Source organism: Sinocyclocheilus rhinocerous, unplaced genomic scaffold (genome assembly GCF_001515625.1).
Source record: "Sinocyclocheilus rhinocerous isolate Xijiao unplaced genomic scaffold, SAMN03320098_v1.1 scaffold288, whole genome shotgun sequence".
In the NCBI taxonomy this organism is placed as follows: Eukaryota; Metazoa; Chordata; class Actinopteri; order Cypriniformes; family Cyprinidae; genus Sinocyclocheilus; species Sinocyclocheilus rhinocerous.
This window is the reverse complement of record NW_015635021.1, coordinates 237,460-263,242: the sequence shown is the minus strand read 5'-3', so window position 1 is coordinate 263,242 and position 25,783 is coordinate 237,460. Positions and strand designations below refer to the sequence as shown.

Below are 25,783 nucleotides of genomic sequence, written 5' to 3'. Positions count from 1 at the left end.
AGCTTTCCAATAATATCACATAATAAATCACATTATTTTGTTACAGATTGCATGAGATTATGATCCATCAAACTATCTGAATTGTTGCACTGAAAGGAGAGTGATTCATAAATCAGTATAATTTTTTAAATAAACGCTTAATTTGCTTAATAAATCACTTTCACACTCTGACCCAGGGTTGCCAAAACGACCCAGACTGGGTGAAAATGTTTCATCTCAGTAACAGATCAATTTGGAAGACGGACAATCCAGCTATAACTGACTAAAGATAACTTTGTCCATTGATTATTTGCTTTCAAAAATGCATAATCATACCATTTTTACTTGTTCTTTTTAGAAATCAATCATTCCGTCTTTGTTTACAGCAGCACGCAGGTCCGAGGTAAAATGGAAGAAAATAATTAAAACAGACCTGTTCTTTTTTTTTCATGTGCAGCAGGGGCGAGTTTACCATTTTGGGGGCCCTAAGCAAAGTCAAAACCCGAGGCCCCACACCAACATCATTTTACTCTGAATTAATAGTAATGTTGTGTATTGTATCAGTAATATTGAATAGAATTGCCATTTAAGTGACACTTAAAATCTGTATTTACTTTTGAAATACATATACAAAAAAAATTATAATTCAAAAACATGTAGCTACAAAAAAATGAGTCTATCTAGAGTTTAACATCTGCCATCAGTGGTGGTTCTGACTTATTTGGTGCTCTATAGGCAAAATCTAATATGTAATGCACTGATATAATCCACTAAATATTTTCTAAATTTCTAAAACATTTGATTATTGAATATTGTTAAATTGTACACAAAATTAAGCATATGTTTGAGTCTGTTCTGATAACTTTTGACGACATTTCATCCAGGAGGGAAGAAAACTAAATTCTAATTTTAGTATCTCTTTTTAGTTCTGCAGAAATTGCTGACACACTTAAATTTCAGTTTTTTTCTTCCTTACAACAAAGTGATTATCTCAAAGTGTTTATCTATTGGTAGGCTCGTTTTAGCTGAAACTATTTGTTATGCAACAATAAAATCTTGCTGCAATTCTGTATTTCACAGCTGGATTTCCAGGCTAAAGATAACGAATAATAAAGTAATAAAACAGTAATCAATTCAGGGACAATGACATGCACAAACTAAAAAAATCAGAATAAGCGAGTTTCTCTCACACACATAGCCTAAATTGAGGTAGCTATTTGAAATATATAATAACAATTCAACAAAATGATGTCTGGAAAACGTAATAATAATAAAAAAAAAATTATTTAGCCTATATATTATTTTAAACCTTGAACGGAAAGTGAGAAATCTTTTTTTTACATCTCATTTTCAATACTGAATTATATATTTATATATTATGTATTTAATTTTCATTCTTTCTTTTTTTGTGTGCTTTTGGTGGAACATGACATTTCAAACAATATGTCCTACTGTTAATCACATCCAAAACTAAGCGCTGACCGCTCTCATTCAGTGCATACGCAAATACCGTGCGCCACTGTTACACTTACGTCATAACATTGCGCCGGTTCTACGCTGAATGAAGCGTGCGAGAGGATGCAGCGACAGATCGAGCTGTCTATGTGATACATTCAAGCTGTCAAAATGAGGGATACTCCGCTGTCAAACTGCGAGAGGCGTTTTCTTCTTAAAGCTATAGAAGCGAAAAAAGTTAGTTACACCTTGTTGAATATATTTTAGATGTGATATCATTAGTAATACTTAAGGTTTTGATCATTGTCATTCTGCAATCCACATCTCTGTCTGACTCGCTGAACCATATTTCTGTGTTCTGTAGCGCTTAGATGGGAGACAGACATACGATTACCGGAATATTAAAATCGCTTTTGGAACTGATTATGGCTGCTGTAGCGTGGAACTTGGAAAAACAAGGTATCAGTTAATAATTGCTTCTCTACACCACCGATTTTAAAGTCATAACAAATAATCAGTTGCGTGCTGTTTAGAAGAACACAATCTACTTTGTTTGGAAAACCCATTCTTAACACGTGTTTTTCCTTCCAGGGTGTTGTGTCAGGTATCTTGTGAGTTGGTCCCTCCAAAAGATTCACGTCCCACAGAAGGCATCATGTTTTTTAATTTGGAATTGTCTCCCATGGCATCACCAGCCTTTGAGCCAAACAGGTTCACATTTATATACACACAGTCTTGCAAATTACATTTACATTTACATTTAGTCATTTTGCCGAGGCTTTTATCCAAAGTGACTTACAATTGGGGGATACATAAAGCGATTCTTCTTAAAGAGGCAAACAGACACAGGAAGTGCTTGAAATACCAAGTTTTAGGCATTGTTCAAATAAGTACAAACTAGAAAAGGGAAGTAATAAATAAAGAGAAAGATTAAGTCTTTTTTTTTTAAGATGAAGTCAAGTAGCATTTAAAGAGATGAGTTTTCAGCTGTCGCTTGAAAATTGTCAGGGATTCAGTATTCCGGATAGGGGTGGGAAGATCATTCCACCAGCCAGGAACAGTGAACGAGAATGTTCTGGAAAGTGATTTTGAGCCTCTCTGTGATGGTACCACGAGGCGTCGCTCACTTTATTCTCTCTTGTGTGTGTGTGCGCGTGTGTGTGTGTGTGTGTGTGCGTGTGCGTGTGTGTGTGTGTGTGTGTGTGTGTGTGTGTGGTTTCTTATTTCCTAATCCCTGTGTGTTTCTCATTGTGTTTCTGTGTGTGTTCTGTAGGCAGTCAGAGTTGTTGGTGACGTTGAACAGACAGCTTGAGAGGTGTCTGAGGAATTCCAAATGCATAGACACGGAGTCTCTCTGTGTAGTTTCAGGAGAAAAGGTAATACGCACACCTGTCATTTGTCCCATGTCCCGCATGCAATGTCCCTTCACTCCCTGTACCTTTGTTATTTACAGGTTTGGCAGATACGGGTTGATGTCCATGTGTTAAATCATGATGGAAACTTGATGGATGCAGCCAGCATTGCTGCCATATCTGCACTCTCACATTTTAGGCGGCCAGATGTCGCTATTCAGGGACGAGATGTCACTGTGGTGAGTCCTGAAACCGCAGAAAAGAGGCCTAGGCTGTTTATATGTATGCGATTGGCAGGTGGTTTTTATTTTGTATTCGTTATTTTTCATGATTTTTTTTTTTTTGAACAGTTCAGTCCAGAGGAGAGAGATCCTATTCCACTGAGCATTTATCACATGCCTATATGTGTCAGCTTTGCTTTCTTCCTGCAGGGGTGAGAAACATCACATGCACACAATCTCTTACAACAACACACATTTTACTGATCTTATTCTGCAGGCAACTGGAAAAACAGAATGCATTAGAGTTTGTTTAGTTAGTTTTGCTTTTTATAATTGACCAATTTTGTGACATCGACATCGTTTTTGAACTAAATGCAATAAACATTAAACTGACTCGAGCTGAATAATGACACTCTGTCTTCAGCTGACCCGCTTATAGCTGAATTGAACTTCTATATATTCTATATACTGAACTTTACATAGTTACTGAACTGACTGGAGCTGAGTAATTTCTGTCTTTATAGAGCTGCTTTACAGCAGAATTTGATGAAGTTTGCATCATTGATTCTGTTACTTCCTTATTTAATACTGAGAAGCTGCTTTGAAACAATCTTTATTGTATAAAGTGCTTTATAAATAAAGGTTGTAGCAAATACTACTATGTATTGAGTTGCATTTTGAACTTATTTTGCCTTTTTGTTCTGTTCATGCTGTTTTGTTTTCAGTTGACATTTAAGAAATGATTTTTCTACATTCTTTGCTTACTTGTTATTTCTTCCTAAGCTCTTATTTGCTTGTGGACCCTTGTGAACGAGAAGAGCGAGTGAAGGATGGATTATTGGTGATAGCCATGAACAAACATCGAGAGATCTGCTCCATTCAGTCTAGTGGAGGAATCATGCTTCTCAAAGACCAGGTAAGAGTGTGTATTAGTTATATATTTTTAGTCCAATTTTATTTTGTTTTTAGTTCATTTCATTGATTTATCATGAACATTTTGTTTTCTTGCAGGTTTTAAGATGCAGCAAAATAGCAAGCGTAAAAGTTTCTGAAATTACAGAGCTCATCAACAAAGCCTTAGAGAATGACAGAAAAATCAGGTATGATGTGTGTGTAGTTTAATGTTTAATGTTGTTTTTTAATGTTTAATGTTGTTTGTAACCATTTAATTTTGTGTTTTTTTGTATTTAAATTTAGATGTTAGAATTGTCTTTTTTAGAATTTTTTAGAATTTAGATGTTGTCTTTTTTTAATTAAAAAAGTCATTTTATCACTCTTTCTGTCTTATTACAGCAAATATAAAGCAATAAAATAATTAACATTTAGATTATAAATTAATATAACAATTTTTTTTTGTAATTACATATTAATAAAATATCTGTAATTAAGTATATATATATATATATATGTATATGTGACCCTGGACCACAAAACCAGTCTTAAGTGTCAATTTTTTTAAATTGAGATTTATACATCATCTGAAATCTGAATAAATAAGCTTTCCATTGATGTATGGTTTGTTATGATAGGACAATATTTGGTCGAGATTAGGGATATGCCGGTATCAAATTTTCATGTTGCGATTAATTGCTAATGCTTTTATTACGGTATACGGTATTATCACGATATTGAAATTAAGTTTAAAAAAAGTGCTGTCATAATACAGTATAACAGGTTTAATAACTTTTTTCTTATAACAAAAATAACTGAACATTTAAATGCAAAATTAAATTAAAGTGCAAAAGAACTATAAAGACCAATAGGTATCACTTTACAATAAGACCTCATTAGTTAACCTAAGTTAATGCATTAACATTCACAATGAGCAATAGCTACATTTGCTACAGAAGTTATTAATCCTTGTTTAAAAAATACAAGTCTTAGTTCATGTTAGCTCATTAAATAACACAGCTGCAACTCTCGATTTTAACATCCTGTTATTAAATATTGGAATACCTAAGATTAATGAATGTTCAGAAGAATTTTTCATTGGCAGTTTATGTTAACTAATGAATTAACTAATGTTAACTAATGAAGCCCTAATGTAAAGTGTGACCGAACAATAAAGAATCAAAACACTTTCAAACAATATCTAGGGCATGTTGTAGTCCAGATTAAAATGTAAAAAAAAAGTTTGAAAATAGCCTATTAAGTCTAAATATTAAGTATATTTAATAAGTATTTGGCGCTGTGATGAACATCATAGCAAATACACAAATCTGAATGGCTGTTTAAATCATTTAAACACAATTCAGAAACAGAAAGTAGTGCAACTGCTTTGTTTACAGGGTTTCCGGGGTAACGGCTGCATTTAAATGAATTATTATTATTATTATTTCTGCAGTTTAGCGCCATCTGCTGTCAGAGAGTGAAAGTGCGCTTTCATCCAGAGCGTCTCTCACATGTTCCGCCATGTGCTTCACATCCGCGCTTGTTTACATCAGAGTGCGCACGCGTCTTTCACGCAGCATACAGCGGTGTTGTGCATTTTGACCAGTTGATGGGAAAAGTATTCTTAAAATGCATTCAAAATTCGGAATAATTTGTAATATATAATTATTCACGGTATTTAGAAGTGCCCACGATAACAATATCGTGCATATTCATTACCGTGATATATCGCATTACAGAATACAGGCACAAGTCTATGTGCAAACAAAAAAAATGTACAGAAAAAAAAGCATTCAGCGCACAGTGCAAAGTAAATGAAAAAAATGGCTATAAAGCATGTACTTATACACTCGAGTTGGCATATGGTTATTGTGTTTGCATTGTTTCACATGTTCATGTTGGAAAAAAAAACACATGTACATCAACAACTGAGATCATCTGAAAGCTGAATAAATAAGCTTTCCATTGATGTATGGTTTGTTAGGATATAGGACAATATTTGGTCGAGATACAACTATCTGAATATCTGCAATCTGAGGGTGCAAAAAAATCAAAATATTGAGAAAATCGCCTTTAAAGTTGCATATTACTAATCAAAAATTAAGTTTTGATATATTTACGGTAGGAAATTTGCAAAATATCTTCATGGAACATGATCTTTACTTAATATCTATATAATGTATGTATATGTATGCTTGTTCTTTTAGAAAGGAGGGTGGGAAGTTTGGCTTTGCTGAGTCCATGCCCAAAGAGCGAATCACAACCCTTAAGAGAGACGACGCCCCGGTGGAGATGACAGATGTCAAAGAGACTGCCAGTGACATTGTGAACAGAACAGAAACTACCACAGAAGCGTATCTACTGGCCCATACAGCATCTTTAAAGATAGTTTTAGAAAAACTCATGTTGATTGAGAATGTTTTAACATCTTGTTTAGAAATGCAGAAGTACAAGAGTGATGTCTCAGTGGAGATGCATGAAATGCTAAAGGAATATTGTCTTATATATCCTATTGCTGTGCCAGATAAATTATTTTACCTGAATATTACCCCTTGACCCCAGAGCCAGTGTTCCTTCTCCTGTTCTTGTTGCCATGGGAACTGCACAGGTAGGTGAGGGCATCGTGAACTCGTGGGCACTCGATGAGGATGAAGAGGATGAACCTCAGACAGAGGACAGAAAAACAGGTACTGTGTCAGACGTGTGTTTTTGTGCTGTAGAGTAATTGTAGACACACATATATATATATATACATAGTGTATATATATATACAGTGGGTACGGAAAGTATTCATATAAAATAATGGTTTCTATTTTAATATACTTTAAAATATAATTTATTTTTTGTGATGCAAAGCTGAATTTCCATCAGCCATTACTCCAGTCTTCAGTCACATGATCCTCAAGAAATCATTCTAATATGCTGATTTATGATTAGAATTATCAATGTTGGCAACAGTTGTGCTGCCAAATATTTTTTGGGGGAAACTGCGATACTTTTTTCAGGATTCTTTGATGAATAAAAAGTTAAAAAGAACAGCATTTATTCAAAATATAAATCTTTTCTAAGAATATGTTTTTTCTGTATTTTTGATCAAATAAATGCAGCCTTGATGAGCATAAGAGACTTTTTAGAAAACATTACAAGTCTTACTGATCCCAAACTTTTGAGCGGTAGTGTATGTATATGTGTGTGTATATATATATATATATATATTCATTCTGAAGTCTGAGACTGAATTGTCTGGCAAAAAAAATAAGTGTGTGTATGGTCCATATATTCTGTGTGTTGTAGGGACTACATGTCCATTGTCCTCACAAGAATAGTATAACCTGAAATTTTTGACGTTGTGAGGAAAACAGCTTATAAATGATACTATTATTTTTATTTATTTATTTATTTTATAAATTAAAAAATACAGTGTTTTCTGTAAGGGGTAGATTTAGGGTTAGGCGATAGAATATAAAGTTGTACAGTATAAAAATCATGTCTATGGAGAGTCCTCATGAAACACTAAAACCCTGTGTGTGTGTGTGTGTGTATGTGTGTGTGTGTGTGTACAGATGAAGTGATGATTAGATTGTCACAGATTTCTATCTTGAAGAGTATACTGCCTCCAGTCTATTGTCCTCCTACCTACTTACTAAAGTCCATAAATATCTTGTGTACTAACTTCCAAGCATGGTTTAACTCGTTACTACGCATGCGCGCCATCCTGATGCACGCCGCTCTGACAGCTGAGAGAATCTCACTTTAAATTGTATATGATATTTACCCTTCTGGAGAGTTTCTAAGGGTTAGATTTCATTTTTAAATTATATTATGTAAATGTTGTAACTCATCTCCAGATAATACAGATACATTTTTTTTGCTTGTAAATATTCTAGTGTCTTCTGGGACAAAGTGCAATTACGGTTAAAAGAGGGAAATGTGGTTGAATTTAACCTGTCCTTACAATATTAAGTATGGAAACTATGAAGAAGGTGGTAAAAAAGGTTTGTTGATTAATGTTTTACTTTAGTTAGCGAAGAATTTTATTCACAAATGTAGATTTTTGTTTAAATCACCCCCCATGTTTATAGTATTTAAGGATTATTTGAGACAATACTCAAAAGCTTTGTCAAAAACAAAAAATAAAAAAGCTGGAATCTTGTTAGATTTATTTGATAAATATAATTTATTATAATGTTTTTTTTATCCCCTGTGTTTAATCTATATTTATTAATATAGATGGTTTAAAGAATGCATGTTTTTTGTATTCTGTATGTCTAAGCCCCTCTTAAAACTGATGTCCTTGAATGTAAGTTGTATATGCCAATTTGTTCTGTAAACTTGTAATTTTTTGTTATACTTCAAATTAAAAAAAAAAGAAAAAAAGAAAAAAAAAAAAGAAGAAAAAAAAGTTCCCGACAGCTGAGAGGGCGCGCCCGTAGACGTTGCTGCTCAGGCTTCAAGATGGCGGAAGCCCTGACAACTCAAGAGGAGGTGGTAAGATACCTAAATATTTCCATTAAGCCCTTCGTGGATTCCGTGGAGTTTCAAGCTGAGTCGCCAACAGCTCCTCTGTAGCATGTATTAAGATGATACGTCGCATAATATAGTTGATAATTATTTATTAACAAGGAAGTTAATGAGAATCGCGGCCCTGTGGCTGTTTTTGAGGTAACGTTAGCTGAGGTAAATGCTAGCCGTGTTAGCGAGCTAGCGACGCTCTACAGAATAATGCACATTTATAACTGTTTAATACATGTTTATTGACCGGTATGATTATAGAATTTAATGAAACTTGTATATGGTATTATAAAATGACTCTCACGTGTGTTGGACTGAGAACCAGCTAAGTTAGCAGCAGTATATTGGCATACAACGCGAATGTGATTCGCGGTCTGTTCACATTAATATTATTACAGCATGACTGCATTAAATAAAATATATTATAACAAATCTGCATCGCTGCCCCCTGTCATGTGTGGGCATATATGAATCTCCATGTCGACGTTGCTAAATAACAGAGCGAGCCGGGTGTTTGAAGTGCTGGAAAATGTGAGACAGCTCTCACTTCTGTCTGTCTCACCGTGTGAACACTCATATCTAGTGCTGGAGGTGCCATTTGTTCTGAGTCGTTGAGGAAACTGTGCGATATGAGTGTAGCATAACGTCTGTCAGCACGGTCCGCAGTCAGATTATCCTGCTTCTGCACATGCATTTGATTGAGTGGTGTCATCTTGGGGTATTGCAATAGTGTTTTGGTTTTGCTTATGGAAACCCTTTGGAAAGGCGGGTAAATGAGAGCAATGTACTGTAGATCGTCTGGTACATTAACTAGTGGTCAACCGATATAGGGACTGGAAATATATAGAAATAGAGAGTGGGATGGGCAGTGTAATGTTAATATAGCCTAGATGTGACAGAGTCAAAAATGATTGTGATCAAAAAGTTTGATCGCAAATGCAAATTAATACAGTAACGTGAGATGTTGTTGTTTAAAATGACTGTTGCGGTTTTATTATTTACATTTACATTTAATCATTTAGCAGAGGCTTTTATCCAAAGCGACTTACAAATGAGAAGAGCAAATAGAAGCAATTCAGACCAATAGGAGGGCAACAGTATACAGTACAAGTGCTGTAACAAGTCTCAGTTAGTCTAGCACAGTACACATACCAGTTTTTTTTCTACAGAAAAAGAGACAAATAGAATAAGAAAATGTTAGCATTAATTAGTCGAGTGCTGACGAAAAAGATGTGTCTTTAGACATTTTTTGAAGATGGCCAAAGACTCAGCTGCTCGAATTGAGGAAATTAGCTTTGTCATCATAGGAATGAACTTCATTTTTTACATATCAAAATATAATTTTTTAAAAATAATATTTGACAATATTACTCTTTTTACTGTATTTGTGTTCAAATAAATGCAGCCTAAGAGACTTCTTTTAAAAACGTAAAAAAAAAAAAAAATCTGACCCCAAGTTTTTGAACAATATATTGTAAACTAAAATTATTGCATGCGATTAGGGCTGCATTATAAAATGTATTTTAATTGTGATGACAATCTGCTTCTCTCAATTTATAAATCATAATCATTTGCAATAATTGCCTGCTGGTTATTTAACCTGAAATGAGATTTTCTCTTAAATTGATGTATTTTCTGCTCAGTGGTTTACTTAATCTACCCAACCAGAAAAACACGGACAAACGTGTAAATTGGAGTTCAGTAATCTCTATTGAGATATTCTGCTCAAATAATGATGTAATGCATCATTAAATGTCGAAAGCGCATAATGTTACGCGATCCATGTGCGCGTGGACGTCTACCGTTGGATCATCTGGTTGGAATGAGAAGTAGAGTTGAGTGTCATCAGCATATGTGTGGTCACATTTTATAGTTTAAAATGTTATTTGTTGCTAGTTTTCACTGTCACCCGATCCTTCAGAAATCATTCATATGTTTTAATATAACTTTTATTTAAATTAAATAAGTTATTTATATTTATCTATATTATTATATTTATTTGAAATAGAAATCATTTGTAACATAATGTAACATTTGTAACATATAAATGTCTTTACTGTCACTCTTCAATCAATTTATTGTGTCCATGCTGAATCGAATATTAATTTCTTTAAAAAAAAAAAAAATCTGACCCCAAGTTTTTGAACAATATATTGTAAACTAAAATTATTGCATGCGATTAGGGCTGCATTATAAAATGTATTTTAATTGTGATGACAATCTGCTTCTCTCAATTTATAAATCATAATCATTTGCAATAATTGCCTGCTGGTTATTTAACCTGAAATGAGATTTTCTCTTAAATTGATGTATTTTCTGCTCAGTGGTTTACTTAATCTACCCAACCAGAAAAACACGGACAAACGTGTAAATTGGAGTTCAGTAATCTCTATTGAGATATTCTGCTCAAATAATGATGCAGTGCAGTCAGTTTTTCTTTTACATGGTCATTTGTGCTGTTTGCTGTGACTAAATCTGCAAGCAAACTATGCGAGTTGATTTTCTCTTGAACTGTGTCTATGTGAGAGTACAATAGCTCTGATGAAATGTAAATAAAAAAAAGTAATCATGATTAAAAATCGTGATTATATTTTTTGAGCAGAATTATTGTCATTAGCCATTTAACCATTATTGTGCAGCCTTACATAAGATCCACTCAAAATTCACAAAAACTATCTGAGAAAAAAAAAAAAGATTATTCATTGACTGGGCCATTGATCGATTTTTCAACAAGGGATAGCTAAAATTTCTATTATAAAACCTGGACAAAGCAACTCGTTCAGCATCTCAATGTGCTTTGCCAGCATAAATATTGACTTATGAATGTCTGTCAATGGAAAAAGATGCTTTGCAGCCAGATGGTGTCATGCTAATCAGCCAAACTTTGGTTAAACCAACACGGTTATTGGCCATGCCGATGATCTCAAAATACCAAATATCAACTGATTTATCAGTGAGGTTGATACATTGGTTTATCTCTAGTAACAGCAGCTAGACCCAATCAACACTATAAAGTACAGCATTTGTTACAATCAATATACAAAAACAGATACCGAGATTGAACGTGCTCTTTCAGCATTGGATGGAGTAAACCTCCTGATGAAATGTATGTTTGTGTGTGCGCCAGGTGGTGGAGGAGTTCCTGGCTGAGCTGAGGTGTCGGGAACAGTCTCAGAATGCAGATCTTGTCAGTCAGATGACAGCGGTTAAGTTCCTCATGGCAAGAAAGTTTGATGTTTCCAGATCCATAGACCTCTTCCAAGCTTACAAGGTAATGTGAAAAGTGTGTGTGTGGTTGCTCAGATGATAAAATTCAGTGTAGTGTATGAGAGAGTCAATTTACATTCTAATGCTTCTGTGTGTTTACAGAACACCAGAATAAAGGAAGGCATCTACAATATTAACCCAAACGAGGAGCCTTTAAGGAGCGAGTTACTTAGTGGGAAATTCACAGTTCTGGTGAGTACAGTTTCACATGAACATAATGTGTGGATGTGTGAACATTACTGATGTCCAGGCCAGCTTTTTGGATGTTGTTACCAGTTTGCTGTTGCTTTTCTGCTGCAGGAACATTTTAGTTGTACAGATTGGAGATGGCATGATTTGTAGACTCTTTGTGTGTGTCAGACTGGCCCTCTCAGTCAGATATTAAAAGCTATTTCAAATTTTCTCCATTTTCAGTCAGTTGGTGTGTGATGAGCTTTTTTTTTTTTTATCAATTATCAATTTTAAACTTGAATATCAGTTTCGAATTGGCTCACTGTGTAAAAATGCTGTTGGAACACTACCATTAAGAAGTTTGTGGTCATTAAGATTTTTTAAAGCAGTTAATACATAATAATTGATCGAAAGTGTCAGCAACAACATGTATAATGTTACAAAAGGTTTGTATTTTTTTATTCATTAAAGGATCCTGAAAATGTATTAGGTTTCCACAAGATATTTAGCAGCAAAACTGTTTTCAACATGGATAATAATCAGAAATGTTTCTTGAGAGGCAAATCAGTATATTAGAATGATTTCTGAAGGATCATGTGACACTGAAGACAGGAGTAATGATGCTGGAAATTCAGCTTTGCATCACAGGAATAAATTACATTTTAGAATCTATTCAAATAATATATAGGAAAATAGTTATTTGAAATTGAAGTAATATTTCATAATATTAGTAATATTTCACAATAATTTACTGTATTTTTTAATCAAATAAATGCGGCATCTGTGAGCATAAGAGACTTTTTTCAAAAACATTGCAAAATCTTGCCGACCCCACACTTTTGAACTGTAATCTATATATGCATTTGCAAAGACAGTTAACTAGAAACTCTCAGTAAGTAACCCAAACTTTGGCAAAGCGCAGCTACAGGAATTTGGACACAAGAATTTTTAATCACTTTCAGATTATGCTAACCAAAAGCAGCGCAAGTTGCGATCATTCATATTCACAGTCGCTGTAAATAAAGCATAAAATAAAGGCCACCATCATTGCTAGTGATGGCTAAGGTAATTTGATCTGTGATTTCACACAATCTCACACAGAGCAATTCCATGATCTTTGTTTAGTCTGGACGTTACTGTTTGTTTCAGTTATTTTTCATGCAGGGTTGTGCTGTATACAGAGTTTGCTCAAGTGTTTGTGTAGGCTGTTCTGATGTATTCATCACGTCTTAAACAGTTTTCAGAGCACTGAGCATGCAAGAGAATTATTCCAATGATATAAAAAATAATCAGCATTAATGCAACTTTTGCAGTACATTTGACTGTTTTTGCTTGTTCTTGTAATGTGTGTCCATGTATTAGTTGTGCATATGTTTGTACAAGTTGTGAATGCATTAATTTGGCTTCTGTGTGTATAGCCCGGCCGTGACGCGAAAGGTGCGGCTTTGGCGCTTTTTACAGCACATCTCCATCGCCCAGACCTCACTACCCATAAGGCTGTTCTTCAGGCCATCATATATCAGCTGGACAAGGCCATTGAGAGGTAAAATAGACCACATCCATAAATCTGATCAAATTGAATGTGTTTAACAGCTCTGCATGTTCATCTAAAACATCTTTCTCTTCCCCCAGTGTTCAGACACAGAGAGACGGGCTCATTTTTATCTATGATATGACTAACTCCACATATGCCAATTTTGACTATGAGCTTTGCGTCAAGATTTTGAATCTGCTTAAAGTAAGTGTTTTTGTGCTGTCAAGACCATCTGTCTGTTTCATACTGCGTTCATATGGTGTTAACAGAACTCAGTGGGGTTTGGATATATAGGAAGTTTTTCATGTCATCTGTATTTACTGCTGTACTTGTAATTTGTGGAGAACTGGAGCTTTATTAATATTCAATCACATACAATTATGCTTGGTTGATGTATTGAAAATTCACAATATATCTGGGATAATATATGTTGTCAACATGTTATGCCAGCATTGCACACATTGCTATGATTTTTATTGACTTTTTATTTGTCTAAAATATAGATTTCATAAAGATTGTGTCATTACACTTGTTTCACATTCCTTACTTGTGTTCAGGTGTTTTCAATTGTGTCTCTGAGTTCTGTAGCAAAAGCTTATTTTTATTTATATATTTTTTTAAGTTGATAATATTGTTGTTTATCATCACATTATTTTTGTTCATATACTCTACCGTTCTAGTTTGGGTTTGCAAAGATATTTAATGTTTTTGAAAGAAGTCCTTTATGCTCACCAAGGCTGCGTTTATTTGATCAAAAAGAGAGTAAATAAAAAAAAAAAATACTATTTTAAATCACTGTTTTTTTTTTTTAATTAAAGTTTTCTGTTTTAATGTATGGTCACATTTTATAGTTTAAAATGTTATTTGTTGCTAGTTTTCACTGTCACCCGATCCTTCAGAAATCATTCATATGTTTTAATATAACTTTTATTTAAATTAAATAAGTTATTTATATTTATCTATATTATTATATTTATTTGAAATAGAAATCATTTGTAACATAATGTAACATTTGTAACATATAAATGTCTTTACTGTCACTCTTCAATCAATTTATTGTGTCCATGCTGAATCGAATATTAATTTCTTTAAAAAAAAAAAAAATCTGACCCCAAGTTTTTGAACAATATATTGTAAACTAAAATTATTGCATGCGATTAGGGCTGCATTATAAAATGTATTTTAATTGTGATGACAATCAGCTTCTCTCAATTTATAAATCATAATCATTTGCAATAATTGCCTGCTGGTTATTTAACCTGAAATGAGATTTTCTCTTAAATTGATGTATTTTCTGCTCAGTGGTTTACTTAATCTACCCAACCAGAAAAACACGGACAAACGTGTAAATTGGAGTTCAGTAATCTCTATTGAGATATTCTGCTCAAATAATGATGCAGTGCAGTCAGTTTTTCTTTTACATGGTCATTTGTGCTGTTTGCTGTGACTAAATCTGCAAGCAAACTATGCGAGTTGATTTTCTCTTGAACTGTGTCTATGTGAGAGTACAATAGCTCTGATGAAATGTAAATAAAAAAAAGTAATCATGATTAAAAATCGTGATTATATTTTTTGAGCAGAATTATTGTCATTAGCCATTTAACCATTATTGTGCAGCCTTACATAAGATCCACTCAAAATTCACAAAAACTATCTGAGAAAAAAAAAAAAGATTATTCATTGACTGGGCCATTGATCGATTTTTCAACAAGGGATAGCTAAAATTTCTATTATAAAACCTGGACAAAGCAACTCGTTCAGCATCTCAATGTGCTTTGCCAGCATAAATATTGACTTATGAATGTCTGTCAATGGAAAAAGATGCTTTGCAGCCAGATGGTGTCATGCTAATCAGCCAAACTTTGGTTAAACCAACACGGTTATTGGCCATGCCGATGATCTCAAAATACCAAATATCAACTGATTTATCAGTGAGGTTGATACATTGGTTTATCTCTAGTAACAGCAGCTAGACCCAATCAACACTATAAAGTACAGCATTTGTTACAATCAATATACAAAAACAGATACCGAGATTGAACGTGCTCTTTCAGCATTGGATGGAGTAAACCTCCTGATGAAATGTATGTTTGTGTGTGCGCCAGGTGGTGGAGGAGTTCCTGGCTGAGCTGAGGTGTCGGGAACAGTCTCAGAATGCAGATCTTGTCAGTCAGATGACAGCGGTTAAGTTCCTCATGGCAAGAAAGTTTGATGTTTCCAGATCCATAGACCTCTTCCAAGCTTACAAGGTAATGTGAAAAGTGTGTGTGTGGTTGCTCAGATGATAAAATTCAGTGTAGTGTATGAGAGAGTCAATTTACATTCTAATGCTTCTGTGTGTTTACAGAACACCAGAATAAAGGAAGGCATCTACAATATTAACCCAAACGAGGAGCCTTTAAGGAGCGAGTTACTTAGTGGGAAATTCACAGTTCTGGTGAGTACAGTTTCACATGAACATAATGTGTGGATGTGTGAACATTACTGATGTCCAGGCCAGCTTTTTGGATGTTGTTACCAGTTTGCTGTTGCTTTTCTGCTGCAGGAACATTTTAGTTGTACAGATTGGAGATGGCATGATTTGTAGACTCTTTGTGTGTGTCAGACTGGCCCTCTCAGTCAGATATTAAAAGCTATTTCAAATTTTCTCCATTTTCAGTCAGTTGGTGTGTGATGAGCTTTTTTTTTTTTTATCAATTATCAATTTTAAACTTGAATATCAGTTTCGAATTGGCTCACTGTGTAAAAATGCTGTTGGAACACTACCATTAAGAAGTTTGTGGTCATTAAGATTTTTTAAAGCAGTTAATACATAATAATTGATCGAAAGTGTCAGCAACAACATGTATAATGTTACAAAAGGTTTGTATTTTTTTATTCATTAAAGGATCCTGAAAATGTATTAGGTTTCCACAAGATATTTAGCAGCAAAACTGTTTTCAACATGGATAATAATCAGAAATGTTTCTTGAGAGGCAAATCAGCATATTAGAATGATTTCTGAAGGATCATGTGACACTGAAGACAGGAGTAATGATGCTGGAAATTCAGCTTTGCATCACAGAAATAAATTACATTTTAGAATCTATTCAAATAATATATAGGAAAATAGTTATTTGAAATTGAAGTAATATTTCATAATATTAGTAATATTTCACAATAATTTACTGTATTTTTTAATCAAATAAATGCGGCATCTGTGAGCATAAGAGACTTTTTTCAAAAACATTGCAAAATCTTGCCGACCCCACACTTTTGAACTGTAATCTATATATGCATTTGCAAAGACAGTTAACTAGAAACTCTCAGTAAGTAACCCAAACTTTGGCAAAGCGCAGCTACAGGAATTTGGACACAAGAATTTTTAATCACTTTCAGATTATGCTAACCAAAAGCAGCGCAAGTTGCGATCATTCATATTCACAGTCGCTGTAAATAAAGCATAAAATAAAGGCCACCATCATTGCTAGTGATGGCTAAGGTAATTTGATCTGTGATTTCACACAATCTCACACAGAGCAATTCCATGATCTTTGTTTAGTCTGGACGTTACTGTTTGTTTCAGTTATTTTTCATGCAGGGTTGTGCTGTATACAGAGTTTGCTCAAGTGTTTGTGTAGGCTGTTCTGATGTATTCATCACGTCTTAAACAGTTTTCAGAGCACTGAGCATGCAAGAGAATTATTCCAATGATATAAAAAATAATCAGCATTAATGCAACTTTTGCAGTACATTTGACTGTTTTTGCTTGTTCTTGTAATGTGTGTCCATGTATTAGTTGTGCATATGTTTGTACAAGTTGTGAATGCATTAATTTGGCTTCTGTGTGTATAGCCCGGCCGTGACGCGAAAGGTGCGGCTTTGGCGCTTTTTACAGCACATCTCCATCGCCCAGACCTCACTACCCATAAGGCTGTTCTTCAGGCCATCATATATCAGCTGGACAAGGCCATTGAGAGGTAAAATAGACCACATCCATAAATCTGATCAAATTGAATGTGTTTAACAGCTCTGCATGTTCATCTAAAACATCTTTCTCTTCCCCCAGTGTTCAGACACAGAGAGACGGGCTCATTTTTATCTATGATATGACTAACTCCACATATGCCAATTTTGACTATGAGCTTTGCGTCAAGATTTTGAATCTGCTTAAAGTAAGTGTTTTTGTGCTGTCAAGACCATCTGTCTGTTTCATACTGCGTTCATATGGTGTTAACAGAACTCAGTGGGGTTTGGATATATAGGAAGTTTTTCATGTCATCTGTATTTACTGCTGTACTTGTAATTTGTGGAGAACTGGAGCTTTATTAATATTCAATCACATACAATTATGCTTGGTTGATGTATTGAAAATTCACAATATATCTGGGATAATATATGTTGTCAACATGTTATGCCAGCATTGCACACATTGCTATGATTTTTATTGACTTTTTATTTGTCTAAAATATAGATTTCATAAAGATTGTGTCATTACACTTGTTTCACATTCCTTACTTGTGTTCAGGTGTTTTCAATTGTGTCTCTGAATTCAGTAGCAAAAGCTTATTTTTATTTATATATTTTTTTAAGTTGATAATATTGTTGTTTATCATCACATTATTTTTGTTCATATACTCTACCGTTCTAGTTTGGGTTTGCAAAGATATTTAATGTTTTTGAAAGAAGTCCTTTATGCTCACCAAGGCTGCATTTGATCAAAAAGAGAGTAAATAAAAAAAAAAAAATACTGTTTTAAATCACTGTTTTTTTTTTTTAATTAAAAAAGTTTTCTGTTTTAATGTATTTTAACATGCAATTTATTCTTGTGATGGCAAATTTGAATTTTCTGCAGTCATTATTCCAGTCTTCAGTGTCACATGAACCTTCAGATATCATTCTAATATGCCGAGTTGATGCTCAAGATTATTATTTTCGCTAATGTTGACAACAGTTGTGCTGCTTTATATTTTTGTGGAAAAATATCTTTTGTAACAGTGTAATGGTCTTTACTGTTCCTTTTGATTCATTTAATGTGTCCTTGCTGAATAAAAGAATACATTTCTTTAAAAACAAAACTAAATAAATAAGTAAAATAACACAAAATAAAAAAGTACTGACCCCAAACATTTGAACGGTAGTGTAGAGGATGAAATATTTTTTCATTCTTGTTCAATTTGTGAACTATGGAAAATGATTATTTTAACTTGATATTCAGTGTTTTAGTTTTTGCAGTTTAAATCTTGTTTTTGGAAACTGTCTATTTGGTTAAAAAAAAAAAAGATTCCTCAGATTGAAAAAAAATGTCAATAGTGGAGCAATGGAAATAATGACCAGTTCTTAAGAAATTTCTTTAAAAATGTTGTTCAGATCGATGAGTCCTGCTAACTAGGGAGACCATTGCCCTTAGATGGATAATTCTGAGAGTGCATGAGACCAAGTCTCTTTGTTTTGTCTAGAATTGATGAAAAGTATGCGACCATCCCCTTTTAATTAACAGATTTGGCTATTTTAGCTCAGCCTATAACAGGTGCATAAAATCAAGCACATAGCCACACGACCTCCTTAGACAAACATTTTTAGTTAAAAGAGACTAACTCTTTTTGTTCCAGCATTACAATGACCCTGTGCACAAACCAAGATCCATTCAGAGATTATTTTCTGAGATTTGTCTAAAAGAACTGCACAAAGGCCAGTCCTGAATCCCACTGAACAACATTAGGAACTTTAGGACCCATCACTCATCTTCACTGCCTGACCTCACTGATGCTGTAGGGTCTGAATGGGAGCAAATCCTCAGCATCTAGTGTCTTTCTGGAACATTGGAAGCTTTTAGAGCAGCAAAGGGAGGATGAACCTACAATTAATGCAAATGAAACTGTCAGCAAGCACATATGAGTACAGTGCTTGGCCATCCACACACTTATAGGCATATAGTGTATCTACAGATCCTAAAGTTGTTCAGTGGGATTTAGGTCTGGCCTTTGTGCAGGCCAGACAAGTTCTACAGCATGTTTAAAAGTTTGGGGAAAGTTATTTATTTATTTTTTAAAGAAATTAATACTTTAATTCAGCAAGGGCACATTAAATTCATGATAGTGACTGTCAGTAGTGACAGTAAAGACTTCTACACTGTTACAAGTCTATTTTTACATCTATTTTAAATAAATGCTGTTGCTGAACTTTCTATTCATCACAGAAAACTGGGGGAAAAATGTATAATGGTTTCCACAAAAGTAGACCTGCTGATTGTCACTTGCCTAATCGGGTTACTGTTACATCGTCACAAAACTGTATCATTTGCACATCTTTTTAAGTCATTCGGAAGTCGCGCACTCCACAATAGTTTTCTGTGTGCTTACGGTCACATCCAAAGCGCTCGGACATAAAGCGGCCTCCAACACCTCACGAGTACCAAATTTAGTTATTTTTCACAGCTTATTGCGCTTGTGCTGCCAAATACACACACAAGTATGTTAAAATGCCCGTCCTGGTGAGTATCCTCATAAACACAGTCAGTTTTGTCTTAAGTGAATGTAAGCAGTTGTTGAGAAAGAAAACCGTTGTGTATCAGACAGTATATTGAAACCATGCAGTCTGACTTAAAGGGAAAAATAAATTTTAAAATATATTAAAATAGAAAGTTATTTTAATTAACTTTTGATCAAATAAATGGAGCCCAGGTGAGCTCAAGAGACTACTTTCAAAAATCTTACCAACCCCAAGCTCGCAAACGGTTATGTTCTTGATTTTTCAGAGGGTTTGTTTAATGGGTGGGTCTGTGAATGGGATTGGCACAGTGTGTTGTGTTTACTGTCGGTCGTTTTTGTGATTTAGGGGGCTTTCCCTGCTCGTCTGAAATGCGTCTTTATTGTGTCGTCTCCGCTGTGGTTCAGAGCACCATTTGCAGTACTCCGTCTGTTTGTGAGAGAGAAACTGAGAGAAAGGGTATGTCTAGAGCTCTGTATATGCAAACACTAAACTTTTTTAAATGGACAATGCTATATTTGTATTTTTAAGGGTGCAATACTTTGAATGTTTGTATGCATGTGATACCTCCACAGGTGTGCACTGTAAAAGCCCACGAACTGGTCAATCACATCCCAGTCAGCTCCCTTCCAGAACATTTGGGTGGCTCGTCACAGTATAGTCACATTGCCTGGATCCAGTCCTGCGTCAACTCCAGCCCCAACCACCCCAATAACTCTCCCTACGTCACTGGGGACTGCTTGGGCAGTCTCCTCCACTCCTACTCCATGGAACATAGCCAGAACACTTCAGCAGACCCCTTAACTGCCAATACTTCAGGGGCCACCCTCCTGGGGGACGGCCTGAACTCAAACTGCCCCATACTGGATGACGGCAATGCCAACCTGCAGAACCACAGGACTGCGGGGCATGCGCATTGGAACGGCTCTGTACTGCCAGGTTCAGGGGGAATCTCGGGGTCCAACGCCAATGTCGTAAATGGGCGTGGCCGGCAGCCACCCCCACAGTCAGACACGCCCCCAGACACGCCCCTGCATCAAAAACACACAGCTGGTGCAATAGTACCAGGAGGTGGAGGGACTATGGGTACGGAAGGCGCATGTTTGGAAGACAGAAGGCAGGATGGCAATGGTGCTGAGGATATCCAACAGGATGTGGAGTTTCTGGAAGAGGAAGTGGATGGAGGGGATGGCATTCCACCCCTTCCACTGAAATCAAGGCTGCCGCCCCTCCATCACAGCCCCGCCCCGGATATGAGCTGGTTACCGGGAACGACGACGGAAACGGCTGCGCTGTCGGTGCATGCGGCTGAGCCAGGCGGAATGAGCGTGCAGGATCTGGTACAACACGTGAAACGTAAAAAGAAGAAGGGCATTTATCAGGAGTACGAGGAGATCCGCAAAGAACCTCCTGCTGGAACCTTTGACTACTCTAAGTAAGTGACATTTGCTTTTGAGAAATGGCTGTAAAGATGATACGTTTACAGACAAAGAAGTGTTTGCTTATATAAATATGATGTTTATTCTCACAGGAAAGCTTCTAACCAGATAAAGAATCGCTACAGTGATGTCCTCTGCCTTGACCAATCACGTGTTCGACTCTGTCCGCTCAACAATGAGGATGATGAGGTCAGAGTAATGCCCTTTTTCCTTTATGATCTTCTTCATGATTGTCATCGTTCAATGCAGTGTTATTTTAGTGTAGTTTTATTTATATACTATTATAGTATTTAATAATATTTTGAATTTGCTTTTATTTGTACTTTTTCATTTTTTAACTTTTAGTAATTTTGTTATGTGCTTTTGTCATTTTTATTAGTTTTTTATTTTTATATTTTTATGTAACTTTAATTTATTTGGATGTCAGTTATAGGTTTAGTCATTTTAGTACTTAATTCAAATAAAATGTTTTAGTTTGTTTTTAATCTAATATTTTTCATTCACTTAGCTAAAACTTTTTTTTTTGTAGTTTGGTTCAACACTGGTTCATTCTTCATCAATTTGATTGTTTGCTTTCAGACATCTGACTACATAAATGCAAGTTTCATGGATGGTTACAAGAGGAGTAATGCTTACATCGCTACTCAGGGTGAGACGCTTTGTTGGACTAAACATTGTGTTGTGAAGTACACACACATACATGCATGGTACAGATGTCAGTGGATGTGTGTAAATGTAAATGTTTGGGTTGTTTCAGGGCCTTTGCCAAAAACGTTTGGAGACTTTTGGCGAATGGTGTGGGAGCAAATGGTTTTAATCATTGTTATGACAACAAGGTTAGTTTCCTTCTGTGAAAAGTTAAGGAATGTTTTAATGATGCTTTAGCAGGATTTTGGACAGGACAGTGTAAGGCTCCAACTAACAACAATACCATTCTAAAGTTATGGGTCGATAAGATTATTATAATTTTTTTAAAAATAAATTAATACCTTTGTTTATTTAGCAAGGATGCATGAAATTGATTAAAAGTGACAGTTTTTTTTACCTTTATGTTGTTACAAAATATTTCTAATATAAATGTAGTTCTTTGTATGCATGAACGAATTCTGAAATTCATGAAAACCATGCAGCGTCATGGTGTCCGCAAAAAAAATTAAGCTGCATAACTGTGTTCAATATTGATAATACAGCTGGTAATACATCAGTTGATAATACAACACTGAGAACACCAAATCAGCGTATTAGAATGATTTCTGAAGAATCATGTGACACTGTAGACGAGTAATGATGCTGAAAAATCTTAATATATTAAAAAATTCCTGCAAAGTATAATATTTTACAGTATTTCTGTATACTATATTTTTTAACTATGATGAGCCCGAAGTGACTTCTTTCAAAAAAATCTTACCGACTCTACACGTTTGAATGGTATCTGTCAAATATGTTCTCAATTGAAAAAGCCTTGTTGTTTTTGTATTTAATTTAATACACTGGCTGACATTTTCAGCTAAAAAATAAATCTGAAAGTGTATGATTTTTATGTTATATAATGTTCAATTACAAATTGTATCATGCTGATGACTCAATATTTGTTGTTGCAGCCCTGCGATGTTTTTTCATTTTATGCATATGAATTATAATTTGGTTAATAGAATGTCTGTCCTTGATTCAAGGATCATTGCACTGAATTTCTAGATGTTTTTCATTGTATTCATAATAAATATGAATGTCAGACAAAGAAGACTAGTATAATGACTCTTGATCTCTGTCTCAGAGTTGTAGAGCGAGGCAGAGTGAAGTGTGGACAGTACTGGCCATTAGAGGCTGGGCGCACTGAGGATTATGGGTACTTTTTGGTGAGAAATGTCCATATTGAGATGTTTCAGGACTTTAAGCTGTCACACCTGGAGCTCTTCAACACTCAGGTCAGTCCCTCAGTCTCTGTTTTTATTTTAGTTTAGTTTAGTTTCATGAGCACTGACTCTGCCATAGAAGTTTGACATAGAAGTTTGTTTCATTTAGCCAGCTGTTTTGACTAGCGACATAAAGTCTAGTCTACTTTTGGGCTTATTCTAGCCAAGAACAGCACAATAACATCACATGCTTATTGTGTAGTTAAAGACATATGTTGATCCTTTTTATATGTATGTTAAAGGTGGGGTAAGTGATTTTTCAAAAACGCATTAGAAATCTGATTCGGGCCGAATAGCCAAACAAACTTGTAGCCAATCAGCAGTAAGGGGTGTGTCTACTCATGATGGGGAGGAGAGAGTTCTTAGTGCACAGGACGGACATTAGCCGAGCCGATGTAGACAGCATCAATGATTATAATGAGTTCTATAGTATTTTGTCGTGCTGCGCCACTCGCGTCTGGTGTAGACACGGTGTAAAATTGGTTTTGCTTTGTTTCACAGAACTAATCGTTGCCTGGGTTGCGTACGTATGTGTGGGGCGGAGCTATCAAAATAGGGGCTAGACCCTTTTGGGGTAGGGGCGTGTTTGTTTTGGTGATTTCAAATGTCAAAATTGGCTACCAGAAATCACTTACCCCACCTTTAATGTCCATAATAATGTCGTTGAAACATAAATGACAGGACAAGCTTCTCTTTCAGACAGGGGAATGTAGGGAAGTGTCTCATTACCTCTACATGAGCTGGCCAGATTTTGGTGTTCCGAAGTCAGCGTCGGCCATGTTGGATTTCCAGGGGCATGTGAAACAGAGACAAGAATCCTCATTACGAACACTGTATCCTGATTGGACGGGACCCACAGGGGGCCCCCCAGTGGTGGTGCACTGCAGCGCAGGCATCGGCCGAACAGGTCAGTTTCGACCTTCATTTTTGATCTCATTGCTTAACAGCACTACAGCGTGTCTTACAATTTTTTTTCTTTTCTTTTCTTTTTTCTTCACCCTCAGGCACATTTTGTACTTTAGACATTTGTCTCTCTCGTCTGGAGGACATCGGCACAGTGGACATTAAGCAGACGGTGCGTCGCATGCGGACACAGCGTGCCTTCAGCATCCAAACGTGGGACCAGTACTACTTCTGCTACAAAGCAGTGATCGAGTACGCCCAACAGACCGGCCTGCTGCAGCCTGTGGAGTGGTCCGACACCGAGCTGGAGACCGACAGCGAGTGAATCAGGAAAAACAGAACTCGCAGGAGAGGGCACAGAAGACACGGAAGGAAAAGAAGCCATCTTTTCCCCTCTCCTGGCTACAGGTAGACTCCACCGCTGAGGAACATGTTAGGGAGCGGAGGATGCTTTTGTCCTGCCACTTTTCAAGCCCTTCTTTTTACTCTGATCCAGACGTGATCAGAGACTGTGGCTTGATGTACGAGTTGTAGCATTTAAAAAAAATTTTTTTTATAAATACTGACTTGCACATGTGGAATGACAAACTTGAAAAATCCAGTTTATCGAATTACCTGCTCTTTTTTTACGCTCTTGAGTGTTGTCGAAATTCAATATCACTCAACTTGGGGGTTAAATTCACACTTTTTATCAAAAGTGTAAAAGCATAAAACTTGAATATTCTTTTTTTTGTTCTCCGTCACATTAAAATAACAACTTCTTTGCGTCTGAACAGGTTCCAACAGTTTTCTTTCCAGTTTTAGTTGTTGTCATTATTTGTGTACTTCGTTAAACTAATCTTCAAGCCAAAGGTATGGTGTCGAATGCTTGGATGTATCCGTAATGATCATTGTGACTTAAACCCTTGTATATCTTGTAACATACATTTATAATATATATTGTGCATAACAACCTTTGAAAAGCCTTGTTTTAATATAATACTCTTAACTTTCTTCAGAATTATGTGTATCTATATATAAATATATATATATATGTATAAGTATATGTTGGGTTAAAACAATTTCCATGAAGATATTTTGTACATTTCCTACCGTAAATATATCAAAACTTAATTTTTGATTAGTAATATGCATTGCTAAGAACTTCATTTGGACAACTTTAAAGGCGATTTGCACCCCCAGATTCCAGATTTTCAAATAACCAAATGTTGTCATATCCTAACAAACCATACATCAATGGAAAGCTTATTTATTCAGCTTTCAGATGATGTATAAATCTCAATTTAAAAAAATTGACCCTTATGACTGGTTTTGTGGTCCAGGGTCACATATATAGTATATCTTGGTGACTGTTCTGGTCCTGCAGTTTTGATTTTCATCTAACCGTACTCCATGATTATTCAGCCTTAATGCAGGCCGTCTATCATTCACAGAGCGTCTCAACTGTGAAGATTCTCTCTTAACCTTCAATCACTGCCTTGCTCTCTCTAAACTATTTACTTTGACTTTCGACTCAGCTGACCTTTTTTATTTCAACTTGTTTGTTTTTTGTATTTTTAAATCTCCTTCCACTACGGGCCCCAAGTTGGAGTATCCTGGTCCTGATCCGCACGGATGCTGATTCTGTTACCGCGATTATTTAAAGTGTTCCGTACTGATGTGAAGTGTTGGAGTAATT

The 25,783-nt window shown here is 35.4% G+C and overlaps 2 protein-coding genes across 5 annotated transcripts; both read left to right on the top strand.

The window, feature by feature from the left end:
- Positions 1-1,486: 1,486 nt before the first annotated feature.
- LOC107746036 (exosome complex component RRP45-like) lies at positions 1,487-7,655 on the top strand. Its single transcript, XM_016560091.1, has 11 exons — positions 1,487-1,671; positions 1,799-1,893; positions 2,026-2,145; positions 2,708-2,810; positions 2,888-3,025; positions 3,137-3,219; positions 3,791-3,923; positions 4,019-4,107; positions 6,106-6,252; positions 6,467-6,585; positions 7,462-7,655. Exons 1-11 carry the CDS (start codon positions 1,606-1,608, stop codon positions 7,653-7,655), a joined length of 1,287 nt encoding a protein of 428 aa, XP_016415577.1. The 5' UTR covers positions 1,487-1,605.
- Positions 7,656-8,287: 632 nt separating this feature from the next.
- LOC107746013 (tyrosine-protein phosphatase non-receptor type 9-like) lies at positions 8,288-25,170 on the top strand. 4 transcript variants are annotated; one of them, XM_016560049.1, is made up of 13 exons: positions 8,288-8,383; positions 11,538-11,681; positions 11,780-11,869; positions 13,267-13,391; positions 13,481-13,586; positions 20,199-20,309; positions 20,426-21,285; positions 21,382-21,478; positions 21,869-21,938; positions 22,047-22,125; positions 23,064-23,214; positions 23,902-24,109; positions 24,207-25,170. In XM_016560049.1, the coding sequence occupies exons 1-13, from the start codon at positions 8,354-8,356 to the stop codon at positions 24,428-24,430; spliced, it is 2,295 nt and encodes a 764-aa protein (XP_016415535.1). In that variant the 5' UTR covers positions 8,288-8,353; the 3' UTR covers positions 24,431-25,170. The 4 variants fall into 4 exon arrangements, with proteins under 4 accessions (XP_016415535.1, XP_016415534.1, XP_016415537.1 ...); XM_016560048.1 differs by having other exon boundaries at positions 8,288-8,386; XM_016560051.1 differs by lacking the exon at positions 8,288-8,383 and adding an exon at positions 8,393-8,560.
- The last annotated feature ends 613 nt before the right edge of the window (positions 25,171-25,783 follow it).

Coding starts and splice junctions, on each gene's coding strand:
- LOC107746036 (XM_016560091.1), top strand. CDS start 1,606: ATGAGGGATACTCCGCTGTCAAACTGCGAGAGGCGTTTTCTTCTTAAA. Junction 2,811..2,887: donor GTGTAGTTTCAGGAGAAAAG/GTAATACGCACA, acceptor TGTTATTTACAG/GTTTGGCAGATACGGGTTGA. Junction 4,108..6,105: donor GAGAATGACAGAAAAATCAG/GTATGATGTGTG, acceptor TTGTTCTTTTAG/AAAGGAGGGTGGGAAGTTTG.
- LOC107746013 (XM_016560048.1), top strand. CDS start 8,354: ATGGCGGAAGCCCTGACAACTCAAGAGGAGGTG. Junction 20,310..20,425: donor GAGAGAAACTGAGAGAAAGG/GTATGTCTAGAG, acceptor ATACCTCCACAG/GTGTGCACTGTAAAAGCCCA. Junction 24,110..24,206: donor CGCAGGCATCGGCCGAACAG/GTCAGTTTCGAC, acceptor CTTCACCCTCAG/GCACATTTTGTACTTTAGAC.